This window comes from Meriones unguiculatus, chromosome 3, assembly GCF_030254825.1.
Source record: "Meriones unguiculatus strain TT.TT164.6M chromosome 3, Bangor_MerUng_6.1, whole genome shotgun sequence".
Taxonomy (NCBI): domain Eukaryota; kingdom Metazoa; phylum Chordata; class Mammalia; order Rodentia; family Muridae; genus Meriones; species Meriones unguiculatus.
The window spans coordinates 19356381-19374621 of record NC_083351.1 but is presented as its reverse complement, the minus strand read 5'-3'; the positions used below and the strand labels follow the sequence as shown (position 1 = coordinate 19374621).

General features: G+C 44.3%; 1 protein-coding gene, 1 long non-coding RNA gene and 2 other non-coding genes across 9 annotated transcripts in view; all 4 read right to left on the bottom strand.

Annotated features, from left to right (window-relative positions):
- Window positions 1-3058: 3058 nt before the first annotated feature.
- Window positions 3059-4693, bottom strand: LOC110557187 (uncharacterized). The gene is made up of 2 exons (XR_002476945.2): window positions 3777-4693; window positions 3059-3370 (listed from the first exon to the last, which is right to left on the bottom strand). It is a non-coding gene; the product is annotated as an uncharacterized LOC110557187 (long non-coding RNA).
- On the bottom strand, window positions 3456-3659 carry LOC132653297 (small nucleolar RNA SNORA73 family). The gene has a single exon (XR_009591069.1). It is a non-coding gene; the product is annotated as a small nucleolar RNA SNORA73 family (small nucleolar RNA).
- LOC132653298 (small nucleolar RNA SNORA73 family) lies at window positions 3896-4098 on the bottom strand. Its single transcript, XR_009591070.1, has one exon. It is a non-coding gene; the product is annotated as a small nucleolar RNA SNORA73 family (small nucleolar RNA).
- Window positions 4694-9132: 4439 nt separating the features above from the next.
- Window positions 9133-18241, bottom strand: part of Phactr4 (phosphatase and actin regulator 4) — a 70443-nt gene continuing 61334 nt past the window's right edge. For all 6 annotated transcript variants that reach the window (XM_060379390.1, XM_021651394.2, XM_021651395.2 and 3 more), the window contains 5 exons: window positions 17217-17272; window positions 15734-15795; window positions 13624-13761; window positions 12394-12470; window positions 9133-11515 (listed from right to left, as the gene is read on the bottom strand). In XM_060379390.1, the coding sequence (XP_060235373.1) occupies window positions 11500-11515; window positions 12394-12470; window positions 13624-13761; window positions 15734-15795; window positions 17217-17272 (349 nt within the window). In that variant the 3' untranslated portion in view covers window positions 9133-11499. The remainder of the gene's footprint in view (window positions 11516-12393; window positions 12471-13623; window positions 13762-15733; window positions 15796-17216; window positions 17273-18241) is intronic.

Genomic DNA, 18241 nt, shown 5'->3' with positions numbered 1-18241 from the left:
ACTATGAGATCTGCCTGCCTATGCCTCCATAGAGCAGGAAACACGTTTGCACCATCATACCCAGTTATTTATTAAAGAGCAAGGGCTGGCACACTGGCCTGTGTGTGGATTCACAACTGGGGGAGGGGACTATCACCACACACAGCTTCGCCTACCATTATACACTCACCTGACATTTCACATATTTGTAGGTGTACATGTTCATGCTAGCGTGCTTGTGGAGGGCAACTTCCAGGAGTACGTTCTGTCTTTCCACTATGTGGGTCCAGAGAGCAAACTCAAGTCTTCAAGCTTGGCAGCAGGCACCTTTACCAACTGAGCCATGTCCGATTTCATTTCCCCTGTTATATAGTGCCAGCCACAAAGCAAAGCAATCCCCTAGTTCTGTCTTACCTTTTCAGGTTGACCTCTGCCTCCATCGTGACCTCCTCTCCTTGAAGATAAACTGAAGTTTCTCCAAGCTTCACCCTGGAAACTCTGATCTCTCTGCTGTCTTTCTCCAAGATCTTACTCATTCACATGGCTTAATGTAATTACAGAAAAACCATCATTCATCTTAACTCATAAAAAACATTTTTTTGTTTGGTTTTGGGAAAGCCTCAGGCTGTGCCCCCCGCCTCTCCCCCAGAGCTAAGGACCGAACCCAGGGCCTTTCGCTTGCATCATTCTACCACTGAGCTAAATCCCCTACTCACTCAGGCTGTCTTTAAACTCCTAATCCAACTGCTTCTGCCTCCTAGCGTTAGGATTACAGGGCTGTGCCACAAAGACTCTGCCCTTCAAAATAAATTTTTAAATGTATTTTATGTATGAGTGCTTTACATGTGTGCCTATATGCTGAAAGAGGACATCAGATCTCATTATAGATGGTTGTGTGCTACCATGTAGTGGCTGGGAGTTGAACTCAGGACCTCTGGAAAAGTAGCTAATACTCTTAAAAGCTGAGCCATTTAACTATGTGTCTTGTCTGTTCATGGAAGTACAGTGCCTGCAGAGAGGGCACTGGAAGCCCCAGGGCCGAGTTATGGGTAGGTGCTGGATGTGAGTCCCCAGAACCAAACTCCAGCCCTCTGGAAGAGCAGTATGACTCTTAACCACTAAACTCTCATCCCATTTAGATATAAAACTTGCCTGTGTGCATTAGGTCATTTGTTTCTACCTGAGGTAGAAAAATGAGATTTAAATTGTTCTCAAAGGGGGGTGGTGGCACATGCCTCAGGCCGAGGTCAGAGAAACTTGTCTCAGAAAATACTCTTGCCGAGAACCTTGAATCCCTAGAGCCTACATCGTGGCTCATAACCTGTAGCTATGAAACACCAACTCCAAGGTGCCCCATGGCCTCTTCAGATCCCTGCGCATGTGGTGAGCATGTGCAGGCAGCGTTAATACGAAACATGGCTAAGGGGCTGGAGACGTGGCTCAGCCTTCAAGAGCACTGGCTGCTCTGGGTGGTTGGCAGCCCCCACACCTTTAATCTCAGCACTTGGGAGGCAGAAGCCAGCCTGGTCTACAGGAGTCCAGGACAGCCAGAGCTAGAGAAACCCTGTCTCAAAAAACCGAAATTACTGGCTGCTCTCCCATAGGACCTTGGTTCAATCCCCAGCACCACCCACATGGCAGTTCACAGCTGCAACTCTAATAGTTCCAGGGAACCTGACTGAACTTGTCAGGGACATAAATGCAAACTAAACACCAATGCATATTAAAATATAAAATTAACATTGCAAAAAGGAGGGTGTGTTAGTGGTACACCTTTAACCCCAGCACTAGGACAGTTAGCCATCCTAATGGGGTTTGGGACCTGGTTTCTGTCTAAAATTGAACTATCACTTATTTCAATATTGAGCCTCTCACTTGCCAGGCAAGTACTCTGCTTTGAGCTAATCCCTAGGCCCTGGCCATCTTGTGTAATACTTTTATCTGAGTGTGTGAATTTTATCTAGTTACATGCCTGTGTTCATCAAAGTCCAGGATGTTGCATGGGTGTTAGGGTCTGGTCACGGCTGACCATGGATAAGGTGCTCTAACCACTGAACCATATCTCCAGCCCCATTATCAAATTTTAAGACCTAGTCTGTAACTGGAACAGCATTGATGAAAAGTTGGAGTCAGCCAGGTATGAACAGTAAGTTCCAGGACAGCCAAGACTACAAGAAACCCTGTCTCAGAAGAAAACCAAGATAGTGTATGAAGACCAGGCTGGCCTGGTACATATGCAGTGCGCTGGTTCTGAAGTTGGTTTCAGACAGGGCCTCACTGTGTAGCACTGAATGGCCTTGAAGACACCTGCCTTCAGTGTACCACCTGTTAGGAGTTGAATTTAGGGGCTCACACATGCTAGGTAAGGATTGAGCTATAAGCCTAGCCGAGCAAACACCTGTAATTAATCCCAGTACTTGGGAGGCAGAGGCAGGCAAATCACTAGTCTACAAAGTACAAGATAGCCAAGGCTATAGAGAAACCCTGTCTTGGGGGGTGGGAAGGAAACTGGCTACATGTATAAATGATATAGCAGTTATCTTTTACTGAATTTGGAAGCCAAGGCACACACTTTGCATCTAGGCCCCACTACAGGAAAACTAAGGGCAGATGAATTGGACCATGTACAGGCTTCTAGCAAGGGCCTTTCAACTCTGGCCACACAAGCACCTCGTGAATGCCAACATTCTAGCAACTGTAGTTAAGAGCGCCAATTCTCCCACCCCAGGGAAATGTACCAGAATCTTTAAGGCCTACCTTCTAGGTGACTCCCTATCCCCCCATCATTCAGGGCATTGATTACCCCAAAGCACAACCAGCACTGGTCATCAGGGCTTCCCATTGTGACCTAGGGACCCATTCCCCACCTCATAAAGCCATCAGTAGGCCTGTGCAGTCTGCAGTGCTTACTCACTTGACCAGCACTTCCACACCTGAGACCTATCACAACACCATCACCACCAAGGCAAAGGATGGAACTCAGTCTCAGCCTTTGGGTGCATTAATCCCACAGTTGCTGTGAAACCATCTGCAGTCTCCTACATGCAAGCACTCTAGACACACCAAACCAGAAGACAAGCACATTCAAAAGTCTACTTTAATTAACATCAGATGTCAGGTATATTACAAACATTTATTTAAAATACAAATGAATTCTGTAACCCAGTGCGGTCTTGAACCTATGATGTGATCTTACAGTGAATATGGACATGAACAAGCACAAGTGATGATCCTGGGGAGATCAAACAGGTCCTTACACATCCCATAGAACATAGACACCAAGATTCTCAGCTAACCCCGTAATACAGAGCTTTACCAATCTGAATAGTTAAAGGCCTCAAAAATCACATGTTAACCTTCAGGAGGTGGTTGTGGCAAATCCTCTTCTTTCCTGAACAATAAAAAATAAATAAATAAAAGCACCAATTATTAGATTCCCGAGGATGGCACACCAAAAGCCTTAGCAGCTCAGACATTTATGTTTCCTGCATGGTTTGTCTCCTCAGTCACCGTCCACAGGACTCTGAGAAGCTGTAGGAATATGCAGGCGCGGACTGAAAGCCCAGCTTCATCTCCAACGTTGTGGAAAGGGACTGTACATCACTGGGCGAAGCCCTATGCTCCCGTACGCCACTAGGACAGAGCCCGGGGAGAGTGACCTCCCGGGTTATCCACGTTGGAGTCTCTGGTTAGGGACGACACGATTTCTCAACTAAACGCAGTACTGAAGACCACAAGTCCCACTAGTCTCTAACCGTTAATAATAGACATATAATGGCCTTTCAGAGTAAACTCACCTCAATCAAGGAGTCACTTGCAATCACCGATCAGTTCTGCAAAACAACGCATTCCATCATAAGTGAAACTCTTATAAAGAAAATAGAGCGTAGCCTCATCCTCAGACGGTATGATTTAAGCCTGTTTCCTGCATGGTTTGTCCCCTCAGTCACCGTCCACAGGACTCTGAGAAGCTGTAGGAATATGCAGGCGCGGACCCAAAGCCCAGCTTCATCTCCAACGTTGTGGAAAGGGACTGTACATCACCGGGCGAAGCCTATGCTCCCGTACGCCACTAGGACAGAGCCCGGGGAGAGTGACCTCCCGGGTTATCCACGTTGGATAGTCACAGTAAAATCCTTTCGTTTGACAAATCTCACTGCACATTTGCAAAACTTCCAGCTCGAAGAAGTGCCTTACTGGAACTGAGCCACCCCCACGGCGGCCCTAAGTACCTTCAAAGCAAACACTGTACGTCCCTCCCCGCCAAAATTGTGAATTCGTTATTTACGTTAAAAGCGGCTCTCTGAACGGCAGGATTTGCCGAGAACAAAAGAGCCTTTTCTCTTAAGCATCACGACTGCGCGCAGTTATTCTCGTGAGGTTTGCCGGCATAACTCCGCTACCTTTGGGATTCCGAAAAGATGGCCCTCGCTGGATTGGGAGGCACATGTCGAACGGGCCAAGCCATAAATAGGCGACTTAACCCCGGCTTCCCACGCGGGGTCCGGCCCCGACGTGACTCTTCCACTGAGAGCCCGGGTGCCGGACGCCGAGGGCAGACCCAGAACAACAGAGTTGGTAGATATAAGACGACTCACCAAACCACAGTCACCGCAGAGACGCAGTCTTAAAAGACCGAGCCCTACCGGCGCGGCCATATTTATACCCATGAAACGCCCGGAAGCTAGGAACTGCCCACTGCGCCTGCGCGGGGACATGCGCACTAGGACCATTGCAAATGCGCTAAGGCTGACGGGATCTGTAAAGTTCAGCTTCACCTCTAACGGGATTGGAGAGCTGTAAGGTCCTGGCACTGGGCTTTTGAGCTTGTGTCTTGTGTCTTCCCTGCCTGGACATACTGGCATATGCAAAATGGGAGAGACCGGCTAGAGAAATGCTTTCCAGATTCCAGGATTTTAATCTGTTTTGTTTGTGGAAGAAATAGGAACTTCTAGAAGAACTGGCTACAATTAAAAACTTCCCATGGGCCGGGCATGGCGGTGCACGCCTTTAATCCCAACACTCAGGAGGCACCGGCAGGCAGAACTGTTAAACAGAGAAACCCTGTTCCTCTCCCAGAGTACGTAGGTTCAATTCCCAGCATCTATACGGAAACTCGCAGCTGTTACTCCCAGTTCTAGTGGATCTGCAGATACACATGGTTTACAAAACACGCACAGGTATACAAATAAAAATAAGCACATTAAAACATACACAAAACGGGGCTGGAGAAATTGCTCAGGGGTTAAGGGCACTGACTGCTTTTACAGACAACCCGGGTTCAAATCCCGGCACCCACAACTGTCTGTAACTCCAAGATCTGACACTTTTCACATAGACATACATGCAGGCAAAACACCAATGAATATAAAATTAAAGTAAATAAACACAGACACACAAAACCTCTCATAGACTCTCAGTGGGAAGACACTTGCCCTAGGATTTGAGGTGCTTATCCACACCAGCTTAAAAAGCTGTTTAATGTTACATCATTTTACACACAAACACATAAAGCTGTAAAATAAAAATGCCTGTAATCCCAGAGCTTTGGAGGCTGAGGTAGGTGGATCTCTGTGAATTCATGGCCAGCTTGGTCTACAAAGTGAGTCAAGGACAGCCAGAGCTGTACAGAAAAACCCCGTCTCAAACAAAAAAGATATGTTGATTCTAAAGATATTTGTCAGTAAATTGACAGAGCCATCAGATCAAGGATAGCCTGAGTAGAGACAATGATCATGTTCCTCTTATATATCAGCTTGAGTGCTTTACCTGTTATAATTTACATTTACCATTCTAAAACACTAATACTACTTCCCAGATTTTAGGATGTAAAAAAAAAAAAAAAAAAAAAAAAAATCCTGGCAAATGTTGTTAATATCTACTTGAAAGAATGACTGGGAATATTGGTGCATGTCTTTAACCCCAGCAGTTGGGAGGCAGTTAGGCAGAACTGGAAGCCAGTCTTTTCTACATAGTGAAATTCGGAATAGCCTGGCCTACATAGGCGGACCTTGTCTTATTAAATAGGCAGATAGATAGGTAGGTAGGTAGGTAGAGATAGAGATAGATAGATAGATAGACAGACAGACAGACAGATAGAATGGCCAATATGTTTTTTTCCTTTTGTTTTTATTTTGTTGTTTGTTGCTTAGAGACAGTTTCTCTGGCTGTCCTGGATCTCACACTGTAGACCAGGCTGGCCTCAAAGTCACAGAGATCTCCCTGCCTCTGCCTCCTTGAGTGCTGGAAGTAAAGGTTACCACTGCCCAGCAAAAACATATCTATAACTTTGTTTTGCTTGGTTCGTGTTTGTGTTTTGTTTTTTCTGAGACAGGGTTTCTTTGTGTAGCCTTGGCTGTCCTGGAACTAACTCTCTTTGTAGATCAGGCTGGCCTCAGACTCAGAGATCCATCTGCCTCTGCCTCCCAAAGTGCTGAGATTACAGGAGAAAAAACATTAAAAAAAATATTTTTTTCAAGACAGGGTTTCTCTGTACAGCCCTGGTGGTCCTGTCCTCGATATTTTCTAACTATATATCTACAGGTGATTGAAATTCCTTCACATACTCAAACCAGTTGATAGAACTGGAATAACCTCTTTTGTTTAACATTATTATTGTGTATGAATATATGATGATGGGGGCAGTGAAATGGCACAAAAAACCCAGGTTTCCATTTGATCCAGGCTTGCATTCCCTTCGTGCTTTCCAAGAATGGAATGGAACTGAATCCTGACCACGAGTACAGTCTGCTGATGGTCCGTTCACTCTTGTCTTATATTAAAAAAACCAGATGTTTTAACTGTTTACTCTTATACCGTCTGTGCAGCTATTAAGAACACAAAAGGGAAATAGTGGCTCTGCTATGAACAGTGGCTGGAGCGCTGGTGTGCAAATGGGAGACTATGTCTGGAGCAAAGAGTTCTCATGACTATCTCATGTAAGCATTTCTGGAGCCCTGTTGCCAACTGGAGTCTCCCCATTGCTGCTTAAAATGACGTGAAAAAATCTCCAGAGAGTAGCAGTGGGTGGATGACTTTCGCCTTCCGTTGCTATTCTTTGACATTCATGAGATTTTGCTACACGGTACAGCTTCGAAACTGACTTCATTTGCATGCCATGGAACAAATAAAGTAGCTCAGCTCTTTCAGGGCGGGCAGCTAATCAACTATGAGATGATTGCACTGCATGGCAGTGCAAAGACCAACTTGACAGGGACAGCGTCCCAGCTACTGCTGCCAAGTTGTAGATTATATCAGCAGAGTCTTCTGAGGGAAAAACACAGAATGCTATATTTAATAACCATGCTAACATTATAGAATAGCCAAAGTCCCTAAACCAACTCTCTGCTGCCTTTTTTTTTTTTTTTTTTAAGATTCATTTATTATTTACACAGTATTCTGCCTGCATGTATGCCTGCAGGCCAGAAGAGAGCACAAGATTCCTTTATAGATGATTATAAGCAACCATGTGGGTGCTGGGAATTGAACTCAGGACCTTTGGAAGAACAGCCAGTGCTCTTAACTTCTGAGCCATCTCTCCAACCCTCTCTGCTGCCTTTTTTCTTTTTTTTGTTTATTTATTATTTTTTTATTAACGCTGTATCCCACTCCCTTATTCCCTCCCAATCCCACCCTCGCTCTCTGCTGCCTTCTCAATGCTAAAATTTGTCTTCATCAAGAGTAGTTCATACAACTAATTTAATAATTTTGAATGGTGGTTTTATCTGTCTATAGTAGTCTGTAACAATGTATATATTATCTATTGGGATTTGTGTAATAAATCTAAGGGAATAAAATTTTATAACTATAAAAGAAAAAAAAAGTGGTTGGGAAAAGTGGTACATGCCTGTAATCCCAGCACTCAGGAAGGCACAGGCAGTTGAATCTCTGTGAGTTCGAGGCCAGCCTGGTATACGAAGCCTGTCCAGGACAGCAAAGGCTACACAGAGATACCCTGTCTTGAAAAACCGAAACACAAAAGACATGCAGTCCATTTGGTATCTACTAGACTTGCCTTTATTACTATTATGGGCTGTGTATGATGCGTATGTGGGGATGCTACCAGTGCGTGTGAAGGTCTGAGGAAAGCCTTGTGGAGGGGGTTCGCTCCTACTTTATGCAGACCTCTGGGAGCTCACTCTATTCCTTATGCTTGGTGGAAAGCACTTTTACCCACTGAGCCATCTTTTTGTTCCTGGCCCTATCCTTTCTGATTTGTTATTCCAGACCTCACTCTCCAGCCACAAAGAACCAAATTTCATCCACTGTTCAGTAAATACTGGTCAGTGTGCACCTTAAGAACAACCTTCTAGAGACATTTTAACCCCAAAGCCGCCAAAACTACTGGAAACCTAATATTTTGGGCCACAGTGATCTGGAAGCACAGAAACATCCAAAGTCAAATTCTGACTCATGGTTTCTTTTCAATCTTAGTAAAGGTGCTAAGTGACAAGTAGAAAGTGAGTCATTGCCACAGTGCTGTGGGCTGAAACCGGACTGCTTGCCAGAAAGGGCAGGCAGCCCGAGCTGCTCTTTGTGACATCAGCCGAGGTTCAAGCTGACTAACATGGTCCATCCTGACTAAATCCTTGTAAGGCTGACTGAGTGGGTTGTAAATCCCTGTCCTCAAACATGGAGAAACTGTATAAACCTGACCAGTACAATATCATTTCCAGACAGGGTGGAAGGTGGTAGGCAGGACAGGCACCTACTGAAGTTCCTGGCTCACAGGGGCTCCCAATATCCTTCTCTCTGCAACATTCTTTAAAAAAATAAATAAAAATATGAGATTCATCACGTACCACAAGCTATCCTGGGCTTGTTCTGAATTTCCCACTACGACTTGAACTTGAGGTCCAGAAGTGACTTCAGAAGTGTTGGATGACACCTTGCCTTGTTTTATGTGACTGAAGTCAGGGCTCGGCAAGCACTGTACCTTGCTACACCTCCAGCTAAACAACCATGATAGACAGATTCTCACTGGTGACATCTGACATCTTTTCATTGGAAGTCATTAGCAGTAATTTGGATATCACTATTAAGTTGCTTTAATCTTCTAGAATAAAGTAAAACAAAACAAAACCATAAGTCAGGGATGTGGCTTAGTGGTAGAGTGACTGAAATGCATGAAAAAGAAAAAAACAAATCAAAGAGTTTTTTGACATTCTAAAATACTTTAATAATTAAGATTGGTGGGAAAACTGATATACAATGTAATTATTTATTTTACAAGACTCTGTACATTAGGGAAGCACATTAATGGTCAATAGGCTAGGCTTTTACTCCTTTACATTGTGATCGTGAGCCTCAAGCTACACGAAGAGAACAAAATCAACTTTTATATACATAAAAACAAAACCACTGACTAGAGGCCAGGCTAACGTATCATGTTCCAGAAGACGAATGAGATGAGCAATGACTCAGAGCCCTTGCTGGCACACAAGCAGACCGCTCAGGCTTGGCACAGTGAGGAAAGCAGCAGCGAGAAGGCTGGAAAGTCGCTTTGCCATCAGGTATGGTGGGCACAGCTATGGTCCCTGTACTTGGGAGGTAGAGGCAGGGGATCCTTGGCTACAAAGTGAGTTCAAGGCCAGCATAGACTACATGAGACCCTGTCTAATAAAACAAAACAGAAAATGTCATTTGAGCCATAGACAGCAGAGGCATATGCAAAGCAGACTCCAAACCACTAGGAAAGGGTGTTTGGAATCTAGCTGTGAGAGAGCAGGGGCAGAGCAACTGCCTTCCTTGTGAGACCTGTGCTTCCCTCCTGAGCACAGAACAAAATGCAATCAAAGATGATGATGAAGGTCAGCAGTTCCGGCAACCTTGCATCTAGATGTCTAACAGACTTAGAACCATCATTGGTTTTTTCCCTCCTTAACCCAAGTGTTCATAAGCTTTGAGGAGGTGGGGATGCAGTCTTTTTTTAGATGGCCAGAAACTGCCTGGCAGTAACAGAAAAGCAAACAAAACTACTACTTGCCCCACAGAGAACAAAGTACTACTTTTAAGGTCACTTTCACCTTTTCGTTCACCCTATATTATAACTCTTTAGTAAGTGTGATGCTGACAAAGAGAAAATTGCTGAAAGACTATTGACAGGAAATAGAATAAAACAAAAAAAAAAAAAATTTAAGAGATACAATTTGCTAAAATATTAAGGTGGTAAGTAAAAGCTGTATGCAACTGTTGACGCCTATGACCCCAGCCTGGAAAAGCTGGGGAAGGAAGACCTCAAGTCAAGGGCTAGCTTAGGCTACACAATGAGGTGCAGACTAAAACAAGAACTAAAAGAGAAAAACCAAGATGTAGTTCTCTGCCACTTACAATGTAAATAGCAATTAGAAGGGAACAGTGAAGCTCTATAGGTTTCAAGAGAAAAATTCTGCACCACAATACAAATGGAGAAGGCCTGATCCACAAACTTAGGCACCAACCACACTGACTGCAGCATGGAATCTAGAAGGCAAGTGAGGTGAGTGCAGCTGGAGAAAAGCGTTGCTGGAGTAGAGAGGGCCAACAGCACCAAGGAGGCTAGAAGCATGGCACCAGCAGCATACAATGCTCCCACGGGTGCTCCCACTGGCTGAAGTGATTTACAGTATCATTTGGTACAAAAAACGTATAATAGTCTGCAAAGTCCAACCCATGAGTCAGTTCTCTGCCAAACTGGCATTAATATTAAGGCCTTTTTCTTGGTTTGTATATAGAAAATGTACATGGCTTTGTCATTTCAACACTTGGGTTCTGATTACAGCTCAGACTGTTTAATGACTAAATTTCCATCATTTCTTTATGATCACTTTAAAATGTGGGCCAGTATGAAAGCCAAGCATGATGGCTCATGCTTGTAGTCCTAGCACTTGGGAGGCTGAGACAGGACTTTGAGGCCAGCCTGAGCCATAGGACAAGATCTTGTTTCAAAAAGGAAAGGAGCTGGGATGACAAGTGCCACGAAGATGAGCAAGTCAGACCCCAGTTTCGCTCAGGCTCACTGCCATGGGCGAGGAGGTACAGTGCAATCTTTAACTGACGCCAGTGCAGTCCAAGCACTGCTGGAGGCCAGGCCCTTTGCTAGAAGGGTTGGCAAGAGGATTTAGCTGGAACTAATGCCTCCATGAGAGGGTCTCACAGCTAGGGCAGGCAGGTGAGGCTAACGGTCCCAATGCCTCAGCAGTTGAACAATGGGCAGTTGTCTTGGGGTGGGGTGTGCTGCAGCCTGTAAAGCTCAGAAGCCGCAAGGGGCCCTGAGCTTCTGCAGCTGGTGAGAGAGGAGTCCTCAAGTCTGCTGCAGTGCTGGAAAAAGGCTCAAAAGCAGCAGGTGGTTCATTCTTCGCTAAGGGCAGCACAAGAATCCGCTCCAGTGCCAGGCTACATTCATAGAAGTGCTGTTCACCCCTGAGCCAGATCCCAGAGTAGCTCTGGCTGTGCAGGAAGTGCTATGGTCGCTCAGGAGACAAGCAACAACACAGCTCTGTTTTTCTGATGGCCCTTTAGTTCCTTTCTCACACTTTAGCTTCACGGGCGATGGTAGCTGGAAAGGGACAAAAAGGGAGAAGTTATCAGACAATGGAGACTGCTTTCCTAGTCTTTAAATTTAAATCAGAGGATTTTTATTGATTATAAAAATATACAAACTTCAGCTGTGCATGGTGGCACAAGCCTGTGATCCCAGCACTCAGGAGGCAGAGGCAGGCGGATCACTGTGAGCTCAAGACCAGCTGTTCAGTGAGTTCAGAACAGCCAAGGCTACACAGAGAAAGTGTCAAGTGACAGTCTAGAGTATTAGTCTTTGTCCTTCAACCTGTTTGAGTCAAGGTCTCTTTCTCTCTCTGTTTTTGTTTTGTTTTTGAGACAGGGTTTCTCTGTGTAGCCTTAGCTGTCCTGGACTCACTTTGTAGACCAGACTGGGCTCAAACTCACAAAGATCTGTCTGCCTCTGCCTCCCTGTGAGACACCATGCCCAGCTGGGTCAAGGTCTCTTATTACTGCTGTGTACACCAGGCTAGTTAGCCCATGGTCTTCTGAGGATTGGCCTATCTCTGCGTTCCACTTCACTGGTGCAAGGGGATGACAAGACACTCAATGCTGCAGTGTAATGTGAAGTCTGGGGACCAAACTCATCTTTACATTTCCCCAGCAGAGCTCATGTACAGCCACCACCTGGGCCCACAGTCTTTGTTTCTTAATACAGTCTTAAGGAGTCTAGGTTGGTCTTAACTCACTACAGGAATGGGCTAGTCTTGAATTCCTGACCCTTCTGCCTCCACAGTCCACCTGGTATTATGGATGTATGACACCATGCCTGGCATTCTAGAGCAGCAAAGTTCCTGCAATCTGAACAATTTTGTTATGTTTGTCTGTTGAGGAAATTTTATTTAGCTGAAAATATTTGGATCTTTCGGGTCTCACCGTGTAAAATGTTTGCTGTCTTCATGGACCTCCATCTCCGAGCTTTTAAATTCATTCAGTTCTTTTCTTATGGCGGCCTGTAAGGTAGAGGTAAGATTTAAGCATCTTTTCTCTTCTGAGGGGCAGCTGTGGGACTCACCATGTACCTTACCATCAAGGGGAGCCACAAGTCTTGGGCATACCCCAGAGGGAAGAAAATGCCAGGTCAAGAGCCAGCTGAGCTCTGAGCCAGACACAAGTCACCGTCCATGATGAACTATGCTTCATCCAAACCCAAAAACCTCAAGTTAAGCCAAAGTATTAAAAAAATAGACTGTACCATCTTTGTAGTTTTCACAGCACATTAAACATAGTTATAAAAGTGAAATAAGTATAATTACTTATTTCCTCCAATTACTGCTGTTAAAAATGTTTTATTGGGGGGTTGGGGATTTAGCTCAGTGGTAGAGGCCCTCACACAAGGTTCGGTCCTCAGCTCTGGGGAAAAGAAAAGAAAAGAAAAATGTTTTATTGGAGCTGGGTGCAGTAGTGCACACCTGTAATCCCAGGACATGGGAAAGCAGAGGCAGGAGGATCACTGTGAGTTTGAGGCCAGCATGGTCTACAAAGTGAGTCTAGGACAGCTAGGGCTACACAGAGAAACCCTGTCATGAAAAAAAACAACAAACAAAAAAGTTTTATTGGGGCTGGGGAGATGGCTCAGCAGTTAAGAGCATTGGCTGCTCCTCCAGAGGATCCAGGGTCCCCCACAAGGTGGCTAACGATTGCCTGTAACTTGGCTCCAGGGCATCTGATGCCCTCTTCTGGCATCTCTGCATAGACATACATGCCAACAAAATACCCAGACACATTTAAAAAAACATTTTTTTAAGTATTTTATTTTCATCTCAAATTTTTGTTCTATGATACAGCTGTTTTCTTTTAATATTGAATATAAACTCTGGGTTTATATCTTGGCATTTTGTATCTTGCTTTAAAATTTAGCATTCTATCAAACCACAAAGCATTGTAGCAAGCTTCCCCTTCTCATCAGTAACTTGTAAGAACATGGATTCTGAAGACCCCACACTGGGACCTATGCTGTGCTTTGCCAAGTGCCTCCCTTTCAGTTACTCCCAAGCTTACATCTATGTCTCTTAAACCCTAAGTGTGTTTCAAAATAAAATAAAAACAGAAAAGAGAAGAGTAAGAGGGAGAGTATAAGAGAATATGTGAGCGTTTTTGAGTTACCTTGTCAGCAGGAGTCAGTTTGGTCCACGGTTTATCTGCGCGACGGTCATAGTCTTGCGCATCTGTCACCTCCACATACTCATTAAACCTCAAGATCTTCCTGGCAAGTAGTTCAGCCACAGTTGGCCTTTGACTGAGCTGAAAGAAACAGCCACTCAGACATTAAAGTTGCCTTCATCACTCACTGGGCATTTTCTTTTGAGATAGGGTTTTACACTAGAGCTCAGGCTAGCCTGAGACCTCCTGCTGATTCAACCACCTGAGTGCCAGAACAGGCAGATTACCTGGGAAGCTGCAACTACACCACACTGGGTCCCCGAAGCAACAAAGGGGCTCAGGGTTATCAGGGTTTTCATTTTGGGATGGCAAGGTTAGTGAATAAGAGCACATGCCACCACATCTGGTGAACTGAGCTTAATCCCTGGGACTCAAGGAAAGAGAAAACTGACACAAGTTGTCCTCTGACTTCAACATGAGTGCCAAAATATGCAACACTCCACACAAACACACACACACACACACACACACACACACAGAAAAATGTCTAGGAAAGTATAAGAGCTTAGTTTTGTTTTTTTTTTTTTATTTTAATTCACACTGTACAGAGAATCACTGCCATGTTTCATGTTCCTCCAACTTTAATATGTGCCCTGAGAGCCTGAGGACCTGTTCACAACGTGGATTCTGCCTGAGGATGGAGCTCAGTGCAAAGCACACGGTTAGCATACTCGACACACTTAGTCCCCTCCCCTTTCTCCTCTCTGTCCCGAGAAGAAGGATATTCTGATTAAACGGGTCTAGAGTAGACCCTAAGATTACCTAGCTCTGAGAAGGTCCAGGAGAGCCTGGTCATTGCAGATTCTGTGAGAATTTTTTTTTAAGTAAAGATTTTTTATTTTATGTGAGTAAGTACTCTATCTATATGTGCACCTGCACACCAGAAAAGGGCATCAAATCACATTATAGATGGTTGTGAGCTTCCATGTGGTTGCTGGGAATTGAACTCAGGATATCCGTAAGAGCAGCCATTAAGTGCTGAGCCATCTCTACAGCCCTGGAATATATGATTTAAGGCTGTACAATTAGGTAACCTTAAATGATAAAAGGCAGTAGGCCAGGAATAATCTCTATTCACCAAAGATAAAATATCCACAATTTCACTATTCTGGGAACTCTGTCTCCTTTTAAAAGTTTTTTTTTTTTCCCTATTTATTTATTTATTTATTTAAAGATAGGGTTTCTCTGTGTAGCCCTGGCTATGTGGAACTCGTTACATAGACCAGGCTGGTCTCAAACTCAGAGATCCACTTGCCCTTACCTCCCAAGTGCTGGGACTAAAGGTGTTGTGGCATTAAGCCTGGTGATTTTTTTTTTTTTTTTAATTTATTATACACAGTGCTCTGCCTGAAGGCCAGAAGAGGGCACCAGCTCTCATTATAAATGATTGCAAGCCACCATGTGGTTGCTGGGAATTGAACCCTGGACCTTTGGAAGAAGAGCCAGTGCTCTTAATCTCTGAGCCATCTCTCCAGCCCCAAACCTGGTGATTCTTATGATTTTTAAGAAGTATCATAAAGAGCTAAGAGCATATCAGAATCTGCAAGGTGGAATGGAAAAGAGAAGAGATGACTCCAGCAGCAACATGGGTCCTATCCTAACTGATCTAACCAAAGAGAAAATCATGTCTTCATATTTTTCAGGTCTCAAACCATTTTAATCATTTTCTTGATTAGAAAACTACCAGTTTGCTTTGCAAAACAGAATACCACACAATTTTATTATTGCTTCTACATATCAACAAAAATTTTAGTCTGAAAGGGCTCACTGGTACTTACACAAGTTCCTTTTTTTTTTTTTTATCCCCAGCACCAAAAACAAACAAACAAAAAAACCCCTCTAGACAAGAAACCGTCCATCAAGTTCAGAGCTTTTAGTTTAAATGTATCATGTTCTAACCTTTTCAAGTTTTACAAACAAGGCAACAGATGCCACTCCTGCCAATGTGGTGGGGTTTTCTTATATGCGCTTATTTTCATATTGATCTAAAGCACAAGTCAAGCTCATTCATTCTAATCACACAGGTCATCTGAATCCAAGGACACCCACATACCTTCCTAGTGAGCCGACGCTTAATCTCCCGTTTCTCTGCTTGGCGATCAGCTTCATTTTTAGCTTCAGTTGACAGAAACAAAGAATATTACTTTAAAATTACAACATGCACAGCAAACATTTTAGTATTATAATACAGATATTTCTTACAGGTAAAAGCTAGCACAAAATACTTGGTTTAAGAATGGCTAATCAAGGACCTTTTTCTAGCCGAGCAATGGAGGGCACACTTTTAATCCCACCAGTAAGAACTACAGCCCTAACCTTAACCCTAATCCTAAATATCCCTAACCCTAAACTGAAACTCCGTGAGTTAGGATGGCCATGGCTACACAGAGAATCCCTGTCTCAAAAAACGAAAAGCAAAACATAAAATGAACCTTTTCCTGTCCACTGTAGAGTCAAGTATCTAAGAGGAAGACGAGAAACTATGGCATGGCATCATGGATGCTGCCCAGGAGCTAAGGATGTTTTCCACATTTTAAAACACTTTCCAGCTACCTCAACATTTTCATATGCTTAAAGATTTACAGAGCTGAAATTATTTTTAATATTGAATATAGTGCTCTTGAGGAGCAGGCATAGCCAGTGAGATGGGATTTGAGACACAAGGACACAGGGTATCCCAGGACACAGCTGGTCCTTGTCTGAGGTGCTCAGCTCAGGTTTGTCACTGAGGTAGGCATTTCCAAGGTACAAGGACACTGAGGGCCTTAAGGGAAAGAGAAGCACAGTCTCCAGAGTTGCAGGGGTGTGCTGAGAGCAAAGGGTGAGAATCTTTGCTGCAGCAAGTGCCTGACAAAGCTTGGGGTGGGAAGACTGAAGGGGGACCCAGAGGGGAAAGACCCGGCTAGCACATTTCTGGTGATTTTAACTGGGGTAGAGAAAGCAGAAAAGCTGCAGAGCATCACTCTGTAACAGAGATGAGATGGGAGAGTGAGGTGGGATTCCCACCTGTCCTCAGGCGCCCCAGATCCCAGAAGAGGAAGGGGAATCAGCCATAGAGCACAGGTCTTAACTCAAATGAGTCAGCCTTAGATCAGAACCCTGTTTCAGGAAGTTAGCTGTGTACATGTGTACATGTGTCAGACACAGGCTCCTACTTGGTGGCTACAGATACAAGATCAGAAATAAAAGCAGAAGGAAAACCATGGCTCAGAAATTGCTCTGGGCCCTGCCTTAGAAATCACCAGGAACAGGAATGTCCCGTCCTTTCCTTGAACAAAGAAAGCATGGGCCAAGCCTGCACATACTGTCACACTGTTGCAAATGTGAACCAGGACCTAGGATGCTAGAAGAACATTTGAACAAAATGTTCCGGCATATCAAAGTACACTGAACAACACCACGGTGACACCTTCCTGGGAAGCTTGGGCTCCCGAGCAGGAACTACCTCTTCTTGGCCCTTTTGGCACACACTTCTGTCCTAGTGCCTGTTACAATCCTGGTGCACAAAGACCTGGGCTTCGTTATGCTGGACTCACGCTGTAGTATATTGCGCTGCTCCAGTTCTTCTGCTGTTGGTCTTTGACTCAGTCGCCTACAACAGAGAGACAAAAAGTAATTACTGCTCATGGTAAACCACCAAATACTGTTTCAAAAACAAAAACAAAAAAAAAAATATTTTTTTTGGCCAAGATTTATGTTGATGTGTAACAAACCTTTAAAAATGTTAACATATAGGTCAGTAGCTTATTTACTGATCATGAACCCAACCCGACACAGAAAGTACTGACACACAGTATTATGCTGAATATGGTAGCTCACACTAGCAAGGCCAGCACCGGAGGGAAGATATACAGGATTACAAGATCCTACCTCAAAACAGAAGGTGGGCGACTGTGCAAGTATTCTTGCAATTAAAAGCACTGGCCTTCTTCCACAGAACCTGGGTTCAGTTCCAAACACCCATACAGCAGCTCAAACCTGATTGGAACTTCAGTTTCAGGGGTTCTGATTTCCTCTTTTAAGTTTCATGCGCACTGCACCCATGTTGTACATACAGCCAAAACACTCAGACACATTTAACAAAATGTTTTGTTTTGTTTTTTTTGTTTTTAAAAAAAACAAGGTTTCTTTGTGTAGTCCTAGCTGTCCTGGAACTCACTCTATAGACCAGGCTGGCCTAGGACTCAGAGATCCAGCTGCCTCTGCCTCCTGGGTACTGGGATTAAAGGCATGCACCACCACTGCTGGCCTAAAAACAACTTTTAAACAAAGAAAAAGAATCACTGATGGGCAAGTGTTAAGGACCAGAGTTCAGATCCTAACACTCATGTCACAAACTAGGGATAGTGGAAAAGAGCAGAGACAGGAGGATTGCTGGGACTTGCTGACTCCCAGCCTTTATGATGGTGGTGGTAGGGGATATGCAGTTCTAGGTTTAGGAAGAGACACTGCCAGAGAGATGAAGAGAGAGAGAGAGAGAGAGAGAGAGAGGGAGACAGAGGTCCTCCGTGGCTGCCTTAGTTGCTCTCCACTTTACTGAGATACAATCCCTAGCCACAGT